At 46.8% G+C, this 13,191-nt stretch overlaps 1 protein-coding gene across 6 annotated transcripts in view; it reads right to left on the bottom strand.

The window, feature by feature from the left end:
* ATP6V0A4 (ATPase H+ transporting V0 subunit a4) overlaps positions 1-13,191 on the bottom strand; it is a 62,303-nt gene that overhangs the window by 26,167 nt on the left and 22,945 nt on the right. For all 6 annotated transcript variants that reach the window (XM_053258135.1, XM_053258134.1, XM_053258139.1 and 3 more), the window contains 5 exons: positions 9,814-9,964; positions 7,414-7,553; positions 7,129-7,286; positions 5,549-5,642; positions 2,111-2,229 (listed from right to left, as the gene is read on the bottom strand). In XM_053258135.1, the coding sequence (XP_053114110.1) occupies positions 2,111-2,229; positions 5,549-5,642; positions 7,129-7,286; positions 7,414-7,553; positions 9,814-9,964 (662 nt within the window). The remainder of the gene's footprint in view (positions 1-2,110; positions 2,230-5,548; positions 5,643-7,128; positions 7,287-7,413; positions 7,554-9,813; positions 9,965-13,191) is intronic.

Genomic DNA, 13,191 nt, shown 5'->3' with positions numbered 1-13,191 from the left:
TTCAGTAAGGCATGCAAGATGGAAATGTTCTATCAGTTGTTCGGTTGCTGAGATAGCCGGTCGTAGAGTCATCTGGTAATCCATGGTTATTATGTCTTGTAATGAGTACTGTATGGGGTTGTGGTTATGATGTTATGTATGTTGTATTTTATAGAACAGTGTTGCTTTGTATGTTATTGCTTGTAAGCCGCCCTGAGTCCTATGGGAGTAGGGGGACATATAAATCTAACCAACCAACCAACTGACTGACTGACTGACTGACTGAATGAATGAATGAACCAATTCCAAATCAAGATGGGGGAAGTTCACCCATCTCTGTCAGGAAGTGGAGCATGGAGAGGCAGAGGCAGAACAAGGAGATGAATCTCTAAGGTGCACTGCATTATGGTGGTTTTGCTCCTACCTCTCGGCAGGTTCCAGATGGTGTCCCTTGGAGACTGTTGTTCTTCACAATGTGAACTTTTGTATGGTGTCCCTCAGGGCTCCATATTGTCTCCAATGTTGTTTAACATCTAAATGAAACTGCTGGGAGGTTTAGTGCAGGGTGCTATCAGTATGCTGATGACACCCAAATCTATTTCTCCGTGTCAGTATCATTGGGAGAAGGCATAACCTACCTAAATGCCTGCCTGGAAGTGGACGTGGGCTGGACGAAGAATAACAAACTGAGATTGAAAACAGATAAGACAGAGGTACTTATTGTGTGGGGTCGGAACTTGGGAGGTGGGCTTGATCTACCTGTTCTGGATGGGGTCACACTTCCCCAGAAGGAACAGGTTCGTCCATTTTTTGAGATAAATGACCTCCTAACAGTGGTACCTTTGTGGGTAAGCTCCAGACTGGACTACTGCTATGCACTCTATGTGGGGCTGCCTTTGCCATGGTCCAGAAACAGCGGTTAGTCCAGAATGTGGACTAAGCCAGGTTGGTCTCTGCATTATCTCGGAGAGACCATATTACTCCAGTATTGAAAGAGCTACACTGGCTGACGATAAGTTTCTGGGGAAAGGTGCTGGTTATAACTTATAAAACCTTAAACAGCTTAGGCCCAGGGTATTTAAGAGAACATCTTCTTCACCATGAATCCCACTGCCCATTGAGGAGAGGTTTGTCTGCAGTTGCCACCGGCTCATCAGGTGGCTACTCAGGGACAGGCCTTCTCCATTGCTGCCCCGAGGCTTTGTAATGCATTCCTTCTTGAAATAAGAGCCTCCCCATCTCCTACAACTTTTAAAAAGTCCTTAAAGATGCATCTGTTCACCCAGGCTTTTAATTAAATACTGTTTAAATACTTTAAAAAAATTGTTTTAAAAATTTAAATTCTTGTAACATTTTCACTTTTTTCTGTTGTGATTTCTATTGTTTTCTTGTAAACTACCCAGAGAAGTACATTTTGGGCAGTATACAAATATGTTAAATAAATACTAAATAAAATTAATAAATGTGTGGTGCTTTGTTGCATGCAGGCACAGGCTGCTAATAGGGACAAGAAAGGACAGTCATACCCTAGTGGGAAGGGGTGAAGTAAGGCAAAGAGCCTTTCCAGACAAAGGAACATTGTATTTTAAAATGGAAGCTGTTTGCATTTAGTTTGCACACCTCCTCTGTGTCTAGATTACATAGCATTTTTCACACTATATACTAGCAAAACATAAAGAAAATGCTATGCACTACTGTGTACCACCACAGAGGTTTTGGTATTCTCCTGGTGTCATGCTCTAAAATATCTGTAATAATTAGCATTCCCCCTCCCCTTCATATGCAAGATTTTTTTTTAATATAATAACTTTCCATTCTACAAAAATGTTTACATCTCTGATCTTCCAAAATCAAAGATGTAAGAATCTTTTTAATATACTTGATTTTGCAGAATGGCAATATTACAGTAATCCGCCCCTCCTCCAAGCAATCAATGAGGTGTATCGTTTGGTTCTTAGGTCGAGATGGTAGCCATCACAGGTGAGGAGCTGAGGAAACGGTGGAGAGTAGGTGCTGTGATATATTCGAGATAGGTGAAAACAGAGTTTCAATTAACTCATCCCAAGACTCCTAGCAAGCCTATAAATGACTCACACTAGTATATTTGCCATTACGAGGCAGTAAGACTTACATATGGTTGAAGAGACTGAGGATCACCCCAAAGACCATATGGGTGATGCCCACGATGACGGACATCTTCATTTTGTAGGAGTTTAAGAACGTCAGCTTGTTCTTAGCGATGTTCCAGATCTACGAAATAATAAGTTAGGAGATAAAGGAGCAAAATAAAATAAAAACGAGGCCTTAAAGATCATGTGATCTTGAAGAGAGAAAGCGTTAAGATTGTTCATATGAACAGCCCTACCTGGGTGGGGCTGCCCGTGGGGATTCACCAGGGTAGCCCAGGTTTTGTACCCAGACTTATAGTGAAGTAGAAAGGCGCAAGCACACCCTTCCACCTCATTCCCCAGTTGTGTGAACACTTGAGCTGCCTGCAATTCAGATGTCCACAGAGCCGGGGGGCAAGAGCACCTGGCAGCGTGGAAATCCCCCAGTGCACCACACTCCTGGCATGGTGCATTGGGGATGGGATGCCAGAGGAGGCTCTGCTGCTCGCCATGGTGCCCTTCCTGTGCTACGCAAGTGCCAGAGGTTTGCAGGAAAGGGAGATTGTGTGCAGGAGGGCAGGGAAGAGTTTGCCTCCCCACCCACCCTCCCCAGTGTGGTCATGTGAACCACCTTAGTATCTATCTCAGTTCAAAAGAAACTTTATCTTCCAAGCACTTGTAAGGATTCTTCTGTGCAGGGGCGACCCAAGGTCTGAGGCGAGGTGCAAAATGTTGCCTCAACCCACAGCCCTGAGGCGGGCCAGCTTTGGAAGCGGCATGGCAAATGGGGAGGAGGGAAGGCTGCCAGCACCCTCCTCTTCTTCCCTGGTGCTTTTTGCAAGGTTTGCAAGGAATGTGAGGCGAAGTGATCCTTGCAAAGCTTCACAAGGGTCAGGCCAGACCCAAAGGGCTGCTCTGGTGGAAGTGGGCCTCTGGCCATCCTGCTGGTGCCTCAGTCATCCACTGCCTGAGGCAACCACCTCTTCTCGTCTCATGCAAGGGCCACCCTTGCTTCTGTGGAACCGCACACATTTTTTTTGGACTCAAAAGAGAGAAGAGAAAGATAATTCATCATACAAGCATATCAGAGGGAAACGTTTGCGTCACTTGTATAGCTGGGAAGCTGAGGTAGCAGACAAGCAAATGGGTTTAAGACTATTGAATTAGGCAAAGACAAGGAAGTGGGAGAAGCAGAACTGGCTTCGATAAGCAGCTCTGATCAACAATCGCAATATTGATAAGCCAGGCCTTTTCTCTGATGGCACTGTGTGGCAAGGGTTCTCAAACTGGGGTTCCCAGGTAATTTTGGATTACAAATCCCCTTTCTCAGCCACAGTTTGAGAAGCCCTGCCCTAGGGAGATTTGCCAGGCTCCCTCTTTGCCTCTCTTCAGACAGCGGCTGCAGTTTTTTTAAAAAAAGGTTATTTTAAAGAAAGTTCACCAGGCTTTGAAATTCTGCGGTTTTAATTAAGACTGTGTCCAATTTCTTGTCAACACTCAGGTGTTTACCTTTATTTTTCCTTTTGGAAAGAGGTGAGATATAAAGTCTTAAAATGAATAGATATTTATTTTAAAAAGAGATGGGGCAAAGTAAGTGTGTGTGTGTCTGTGTGTGTGGTATCTATCTCTATATATAATTCTCTTAGACATACCCATCGCTAATCCCATGTGTGACAGCTCAACAAGCCCCATCCCACCTCCAGATTCCACACCTCCTTACCCTACCCAGCTTTAGCCAATTCATGTCCTTTTAAAAATAGGGCCTATGACGAGTTTCCTGCTTTTGCTTAGCAACTGGAATGGACAGTCTTTTTCCTTTGTAGAAATCAATTTTATCTGCATTTCCAAATCATTTTTCATGGTGATACTTACACTCTTGTAAGTCTTCTTGAGGATTGGTTTGGTCAAAAGCAGCATGGACATTTAATTAATTAATCTGAATCAGGGCAAGGGTTTAGGAGCACAGTCCTGTGCAGGATGATCCCAAATCTACCATTTTCTAGACCTGACACTAGAGTCTGCGAAGAGGAGCTGGTGCAACCAATGCTTCCATCTACTGGCCAGTTACAATAATCACACTCATGATGTTGGATGTTCTCTCACACTTCCTTCAAGAGCCTCAAAAAAGACACTTCTATTGAAGTTTCAGCAATATGCAGAAAAAAGTTGACTAATGAATATATTAAAAGGCAATTTGATAATGGTCAGACTAGGACAGGGGGGACCTGAGTTCAAATCCCTGTTCAGCCATGAAACTCATTGGATGACTCTGGACCAGTCACTTATCTCTCAGCCAAACCTACCTCACAGGAAAAACAAAAAAAGAACCGTGCAAAATGTAGAAACAGAGGGGCCATGAAAAAGTTGCCAATAATTGCAAAAGCACAAACCTACCTCACAGGGCTGTTGTGAGGATAAACATAGCTGTGTATGGGTTCCTCAGAGGAAGAGTGGGATATAAAATTTAAATATAAATAAACTAGCTGAATCATCTGTGCGCTAGGTCTTTGTTGTTCTCCTTTCCCCCGTGCCATAGCCCCTGCTTTATTGCTCAGTGTAACCCACCCACTCTCAGCCACCCCCTCCCCGCCGCTTGCTCGCCCCCTCCCTGCCTGCTCACTCACTCGTCCCCTCCCTGCTGCTTGCTCACTCACTTGCCCCCTACCCTCTCCTCTTCCCTATCCGCATATGGAATTCCACTGCCCAATCACCACGGTGCTTCTGCTCTGTTACCTCCAACTGGTCAAACACTGTGTGGGTGGGGCTTGCCACATACACCCTGAACATCAGAGAGAGAGAGAGAGAGAGAGAGAGAGATGATTGTTTACTTGCTGAGCAGTCTTACAGTTGGCTGGGGGGCATTATTTGACCAATAGATCAATTCGTGTGCACGTGTGTGTTTATTTCTAAGTTGTGAGCCCTTCAGGGTCAGGGAACCACCTTCTTCTCCCTCTTCGTCCATGTAAACTGCTTTGAGAACTTTTGTTGAAAAGTGGTAGCTGACATAACGGGCAGCCCTACATTGGCACGAGGCTGCTGCGCAACTTGAAAGGCAGCTCTGACGGTGCAGCGCAACAGGGCTGCTGCAAAATGACTTAGACCCATCTCTGAAAAACCTGTTCCCAATGGAATGTAACGTGGCTGCTGAATTTATTTATTTATTCCGTTTATATACCACCCTTCCTAAACTAGCTGGGCTGAAAAGATTTATGCTCCTCTAGCATAACAGATTAATTCATCAAGAGCTGGAAGATTTTTGTTCATCTTTCAGCTCTTAAGAGGCACCAAGCCCGGCTCCCAGAAGACAAAGCTGGCAACTCAGGCTTGGGGCCCAACTGCCTCCTCCTGAGCAATTGTGGCTGCCGGAAAACTCTGGACTGCCCCAACGAACACGCCACCCCCACCCCACCCCCATCGAATGGCTACCAGATGACTGCTACAGGGACATCTTTTCTTATTACCGGATCAAGGCCAAAAGGATAGGGGTTTCCAGAGTACACTCCTGGCAATGCTGCATCCAACTGGAGTGCCTCAGCTGAATGCAGAATTTGCTCACTAAGGAAGAAGGAAGAGAGACATATTGAGTGTTAGAGGCGTCAAGTGTCCCAGAAGTGCAGTGGGTAAAGACTGATAACATTTTTTTTTAAAGATGTAAGTGGAATGCCATGAAGGCAACTGTGGGTAAGGGGCAAAAAAAGATGGTGGTGGTGGTGGGAGTCAGGAAGCAAACACCAGACCTTCCTTCCACTGGGTCTGGATCCAGCTCCAGCTGTGACACACCGCCCTCTCTTCCTTCAGCTAGCAGTTGCCATAAAAACATAAGGAGAGTCCGGCTGGATCAGGCCCAAGGCCCATCTAGTCCAGCATCCCATTTCACACAGTGGCCCACCAGATGCCTCTAAGAAGCTCGCAGGCAAGAGATGAGGGCATGCCCCCTCTCCTGCCCCCATTCCTTCTACAACTGCTCATCAGAGGCATCCTCTGATCCAGTGGCATAGCCAGCATCCCTCCCCGCTGGTGGTCCCACCATGTGACATCACACCAAAAAAGGGGTGTGGCTCGATTGCCAGAGGACCTGCCCCAGCCCTCCGGATAGCATTTCCAGCCATCGTTTGCTGGCTGGTTGCATTTATTTCCCCTTTCTCTCCCTCGCAGGAGGGAGCAAAAGGGAAATAAATTCAGCCAGCCAGCAAACAGTGGCTGGGAATGAGCTCTGGAGAATTCACACGGGCTCTCCAGAGCCTGGGCCATGCCCACATGCATGTGCAAAGGGGGCATGGCCTGGGCTCCGGAGAGCCCAGGTGAATCCTCCGGATCACATTTCCAGCCAGCATTTGCTGGCTGGACGCCTTTATTTCCCTTTCTCTCCCTTGCTGGAGAGAAAGGCTGCAACTCTACAAATATGTTCCACATCATGCTATAGAGCAGGGATTCTCAACATTGGGTCCCCAGATGTTCTTGGACTTCAACTTCCATAATCCCCAACCAAAGGCCACAAGGGCTGGGGGTTATGGGAGTTGAAGTCCAATAACATCTGGGGACCCAGCGTTGAGAATCCCTGCTATAGAGGGACGGAGAGGAGTAAATGGAAATGGGGCTGTAGCTTAATGGGATTGCATCTGCTTTGTATGCAGAAGGTCCCAGGTTCAATCCATGGCATCTCTAGGTAGGGATGGGGATTTTACATTACATAGGAAGCTGCCTCATCCCAAGTCTGACCATTGGTCTATCTGGTTCGGTATTGTCTACACTGACCGGCAGCAGCTCTCCAGAGTTTGAGGTGAGCTTTTCCCAGCCCTACCTGAAGGTGCCAGGGATTGAGCATGAGACCTTGTGCGGGTGCTCTTCCACTGAGCTATGATCCTCCCCCCCCCCACAAAAAAAAGATATTTGGGGAGTTGCTGCCACTCTAAGTAGACCATACTGAGCTATATGGACTGACGGACAGACCCATGCAGACATGCGGTTGCTCTTTTCTGTGACAACCACATATTTAGGATGCCTTCGAGAATGGCTCACAAGAACCCAATTTGCCACTTACGTCCAGTTACCCTTGATGAACATGGGACGCACATGCCAGGAAGATCCAAATATGTTGATTGATTTGGAGAAGCAATCGTTGTAGATGAAGCCAGTGTAGATAGAGAAGATGCCCATAAGCAGAATCAGATAGCGCCCACTGAAAAAGGTGTTCCAGATCTGCAAAGGGGAATGATCAGGGTAATCCAGAGGTCAGAAGGGAGTGTCCCAATGTCTATGAGTCCAGCACACTGAGCTACGGCCACCTGTGTTGCCACAGAATGCCATCCCACTCAAGTTCACTCACCTCATTATCGCTCTTTTGGGCTAAAAGGGACTTCTCATTGATGACCATCCAGAGGGCAAAGGCCAGCATGACAGTACCATGACCCCAGTCGCCAAACATCACCGCAAACAAGAAGGGGAAGGTAATGATTGTGTAGGGGGCTGCAGCAAAGAAAAAGACTGCAAGGTCATTCCCTAAAAGGAAGCAGTTTTGTTATAGAATAGTAATAATTGCATGCATAAAAGCCCGTTGCAAGCTTCCATGCCTGGGTCATGCTGGGCTTCCATTATGATGTGTTGGGACTGAGCCAAAATCTAGGATTGGGGAGTTTGGGAAATGAACACCCTGGAAAACAGGCCATTATGAACTGAGCGGAACCCTCCTGGAATTCGGTCCTGGTTGGTAATGGCTCTCCTTGCTGCCAGCCCCACCCACCCACTGCCACCAACTTTCCCAAAACTTACTGTGCAAAGAAGCAGAAAAAGACCTGCAGGCTGGGCTGGCTTTTTATTCCCAGTTGTGTTTTCACCCAAGCTTTTTAACCTGATTGTGGCTTTAAATTGTTTTAAGGTTTTTATTTTTGTCTTCATTTGTTTGAGGTTGTTGTAAACTGCCCAGAGACGGAAGTTTGGGGCAGTCTACACATTTGCTAGACAGACAGTCAAACAGACAGACAGAAAAATGGAGCATTTCAGCCACAGCAGAGGCCTCCTTTTAAGGTAGCCCTGGATGCTCCTGTGAAAATCTATTGCTGCTCAGGAGCCCGGGGAATGGAATACCTGATGCCATCCCACTTAATAAATTTCTCCAGGTGGCCCTGGGAATGACATTTCCCAAGGTCCCCAGAGGCAATATATGTTCCTGAGCATGCCCAGGAGCATTGAGTGATGCCAGAGTGGTGCCTGGATAATGGCGTTCCAAATGTTATAGAGCCGGGGTTCCCAACAGGGGGCACTAGTACCCTAGGGGTACTTGAAGGGTTCCCAAGAGGGTACTCAGAACCTCCCTAACTCCCCACACTGCACTGCACTGGTCTGTTCCCCATTTGAGGATTGCTGTCTTGAAGTTGCTGCGTCCTCAATGATGTGTCCACTGTAGATGCGGATGGAGGAGGGCCAAGACCCTCCTCCTCTGTTCCTGATGGGCTGGCTACATGCTGAAGCTCAGTGTGTACCCCTCCCCTTAGCAGGCTTCAGAAAATTAGCACTGGGTGCTCCCATTGAACTTAATAAAGCAAATAAACTTGTCCAATTAATTTCAGTAAGACTGCTTATGAGCACCTTAGTGTGGATGTAAGCCAGTGACTGTAGCATCCTGTCTCTCTAACTGCAACACTTAAATTTGTGTTTTAATGTATATGTTGTCTGTGTGTATATATATACACACACAAATGTAAATGTTACAGTTGTGAGACAGGCTACTCCAGCCACTGGCTTACATCCAGATTAAGTTACCCATAAACTGTTATATTGAGATTAATATAACAAGTCTGTTAATTTCAATGGGAGTGCCTAGTGCTAATTTTCTGGACATATGCTAAAGAGTCTGAAAAAGGACCACTGCTCCAAAATCCACTGAAAAAGCCAACCTGTATTGATTTCAACATATAAAAAACAACACATGAAGATATAACATATACATGGTGTGTTATCACAACAGGAATCACCAGATGGCACTGTTACACAGACTTGTCCTGCACTCTTTGAGGACAGTAAAGGAATGTTGTTCCTTTCAATTACCCAATTAAGTTTCTTTGGGGCCAAGATTTCCCAAGCAAGTTGTGTGTGTTTTTCTCTACCAGAAAATAGCTATAACTGACCATTATTATAATTGTCTTCTGAGAACTGCATAGTGGTGATTGTATTCAGAAGTAATCTTACGCCCAGACTTCCAGGCTGAAGTCCAGGGCCTCCACAGCCCCAGGGCACCCCCAAATCCACTTTAGTCTGTCCTGGGTGGTGTGGCCACCTGTCTGAGCATGATGATGCTTAATTTGCAGGGGATGGGGGCTCCAAAGGCCTTTAGATCCAGGCTCCAAAACTATCTAGGTGCACCTCTGATTGTACTGAGCATTCTGTAAAACACGGGTTCTCAAAGTGTGGCCCCCAGATATTGTTGGGATTACAAATCCCATCATCCAAAAGGTCACTGTGGCTGGAGATGATGGGAGTTGTAGTTGGGGACCAAAGTGAGAACCTCTGCCGAAAGAGGTATTTACCCAGCTGGTTGTACCTTCTGTTCATCTCCTTTCAAGAGCAGCATACAATAAAAAGAGCATCTCCTGAATCCACATTGCTGCTTTTTCTCTGGATCTGATCTACAAAGACTCCAAATGCTGCTGCAGGTCAGACAAGCAATAAAAAACAACAACAAGTAACCAGTATTGACTGGGGTGGGGGTAGAGGGAGCCAGTCCATTTACCTGGATTTATCTCCCTATAGTTCCCCACACCATAGGCGTCCACAATGCTCTGGAAGCCTGCAGTGAACTTATTGGTTCTGTTGAAGGTGGGAGGGGACATCTTGGTCTGGATCGCTGTCAGAATAGGGTTGATTGTAGAGCCACTACGTTCCTACAACAGAATGACATGATTTGGTTCATATCTACATCACAACCATAAAAACGGCTTTATGCCATAATTGTCACAGCATCTGCCAAAGAATCCGGGGAATGGTCATCTTTGGAGAAGTCAACGACAATGTCCTGACATATGTCTCAAGTGCCCTTACTGAACTACAGTTCCCAGTTTTCTTTACTGGGAAGACATGACAATTAGTCAGGTTTAATCTCTAGCGCAGCTGGCCCTCAGCCTACAGAGAGGAGCTAAATTGGTCAATAGGTTTCATTCATTTATGTGGATTCCCAACTCCTTCTGTCCTAAAGACTCAAAACGGATTATAACAGAGCTTTGAGATGGGAATATAGGGTTGGGCAGAGGGAAGAGGGAGACTCAGGAAAAATCATGGCATACAACAGGGTTTCTTAACGTTGGGCTCCCGGATGTTATTGGACTACAACTCCCAGAATCCCCAGACATGGCCTTTGTGGCTGGGGATTCTGGAAGTTGTTGTCCAACAACATCTGGGGGCCCAAGGTTAAAAAACCCTGGCATACAAAATATTCTAACACAAAGCAAATTAATCTGGATGTTGCCCACTCTCCCCCCCCCCACCCCGCATAAAACCCCTGCTAATTGAGCAAAGAGGCAACTTTTAAAGTGACGATTCTCTAAGATTTAGCCGGGGGAGAGCAACTGGCCCTATCCAGCCCCAGCACAGCATCCCTCCCGTGGCTGTTGCTGGTGTCTGCCTTATTTTTCTTTTTAGATTGTGAGCTCTTTGGGGACAGGGAGCCATCTTATTTATGTATTTCTATTTTTCTATGTAAACCGCTTTGAGAATTTTGTTGAAGAGTGGTATATAAATATCAGTAGTAGTAGTAGTAGTAGTAGTAGTAGTAGTAGTATAAATTCAAAAGCTGAATCCTCCCACTAAAACCTTTTGCCCCAGTTTTCCACTGTGTATATTCCACAGTGGAATATACAGTATTCCACTGTGTGGAATACAACATGATTAAAAACAGAAGAAAGGATGGAGCATTTCTGCTTAACCTGGCCTCTAAAAACAGCCCAGATAAAGGTCCGAGAGTACTTTCAAGTGATGGCCCCAAGAAGAGAAGACTCCACAAATGAAAACCCACTCCCAAGAAGGGTGAGGAGAGCTGGTTTCATGACAGAGAGCATGAAGTGTCCTCTTTGCTAAGCAAGGTCCACTTTGGTTTGCATTTGGATGAGTGACTATCTGTGAGCGCTGGAAGATATTCCCCATAGGGGATGGGGCCGTAGCTCAGTGGTAGAGCATCTTCTTTGCATTCAGAAGGTCCGTGTTTCAGTCCCTGGCATCTCCAGGTAGGGCTTGGAGAGACTCCTGCCTGAAAGCTTGAAGAGCTGCTGCCAGTCATTGTAGACAATACTGAGCTAGATGGACCAAGGGTCTGACTCAGTAGAAGGCAGCTTCCCAAGTTCCTAAGAATGTCCCTCAACATATTCTTGTTATAGGGATTATATAACCAAAGTGCACTCTGAGTTATTTTACAGATCACCGAAGAATATGACAGCTTCCAGGTCTCAAGCTGTCGACGTATTAAAAATAGCAGCTTCTATAGTAGGCAGTTGCGATATCAGGCTTTCCCATATATAGCGGAGTGAAGGTCAGACGGCAATAAAATGGAAACAACCAAAAAAGAAAAAATGAAAATAGCTGCTGTCAGCAAAGGCTACAAATTATTTGTTTGGCTCCCGACATATTATGCGCGTCTTTTCCAAGGGTCATGGGTTTCTGTTATAAAGTCTGCACGGTTAGCTATCACCAAGCTGACGGCAGCTGTTCTCGCTTTCTTTTTTCCTTCTCGTTAGAAAGACTTTCTGCCACCCAGGAACGTTGCTAGGTACTCAAAAGATCTGGGGCCCAGGCCCACAGCCCCCCCCATTGCCAATTAAACTCAATTATGCCCCCACAAGCAGGGGCATAGCACGGTTGGAGTGAGCCCTGGGACAAAAAGTGAAGATCCTTCCCTGCTCACCCACCCGCCCACTTTAGAGAGGTGTGAGGGGGACAGCCAAGAGCAAGTTGTTACCCAGCTGTCACACACACACACACCCCGCTCTGTCAGGGGCCTAAGGGACAGGTGAGGAGAGCTGGTCTTGTGGTAGCAAGCATGACTTGTCCCCTTAGCTAAGCAGGGTCTGCCCTGGTTGCATCTGGATGGGGGACTGGATGTGTGAGCACTGCAAGAGATTCCCCTCAGCGGGTCTGGGAAGAGCAGAAGGTTTCAAGTTCCCTCCTGGCTTCTCCAAGATAGAGCTGAGAGAGATTCCTGCCTGCGACCTTGGAGAAGCTGCTGCCAGTCTGTGAAGACAATACTGCGCTAGCCAGACCCATGGTCTGACTCAGTATATGGCAGTTTCCTATGTTTCCTATGTTCCTATGACATCTGTCCCTTCAGGGGTGTCGCTATAATTGAGCTGGTGTGTTCAAAGAACCCACTGCCCCCCGAGGTCCACCCCTCCCTATTTTCATCATTCTCTCCCTCACTCTGAGGGGCTGCCGGGGAGCAGGGCAAACACGGGCCCCCTCTGTTCTAGCTATGCCCCTCTGTCCCCTCTTATTCAATTGCAGCTTCTCCCCTGCCCCCAAGAATAATTATAACTGACTCTTTCAAAGGGAAACTGGAGAGAAGTTAGACAGATCCCCACAGCACAGCAGAAACCCTTTTCAGAAGCTATTCCCTGAAGCCCCGTCCAACACTGTCACCCCCTCCAACCCACTGCTCACAGTTACGGCTCCATTTGTCTGACGTGAGACCTTGAAAGCACCGTAATCACGATGGCCAGCGCTTCAGCAATTGGCAATCCGGATCGCTCGAGGCTGCCGCTCACAGAAGCACCGGCCACTAGGGTTACAGCTCTTCCCACTTCACACAAACAGAGCCATAACCATGATTGGCCTGCTGGAGGGGGTGAGTGACAGTGCCGGGTGTGTGGGGGACTTCTTACCCACATCCGGTGCTGTAAGTGTGAGAAGGACTTTAGGGAATAACACGTGAAGAGGGCTAGAGATGAGAAGCAATAGGATCACCACCCCCAGTTAAGGAGGTAGTAGCTGATGAGATTCAGGACTCTGGGCCATTTGCTGGGGGGTCCGAGCTCTATGGGTCACCCGAAAATTATTCCCCTGATGCCACCCATTAATGGCCTGATACAGACAGAGCCTAGATGTAATGGATAAGGAAGGAGACCTC

This window comes from Hemicordylus capensis, chromosome 5 (genome assembly GCF_027244095.1).
Source record: "Hemicordylus capensis ecotype Gifberg chromosome 5, rHemCap1.1.pri, whole genome shotgun sequence".
Classification (NCBI taxonomy): Eukaryota; Metazoa; Chordata; class Lepidosauria; order Squamata; family Cordylidae; genus Hemicordylus; species Hemicordylus capensis.
The sequence above is the reverse complement of the archived record's forward strand: the minus strand, read 5'-3'. Positions and strand labels throughout refer to the sequence as shown.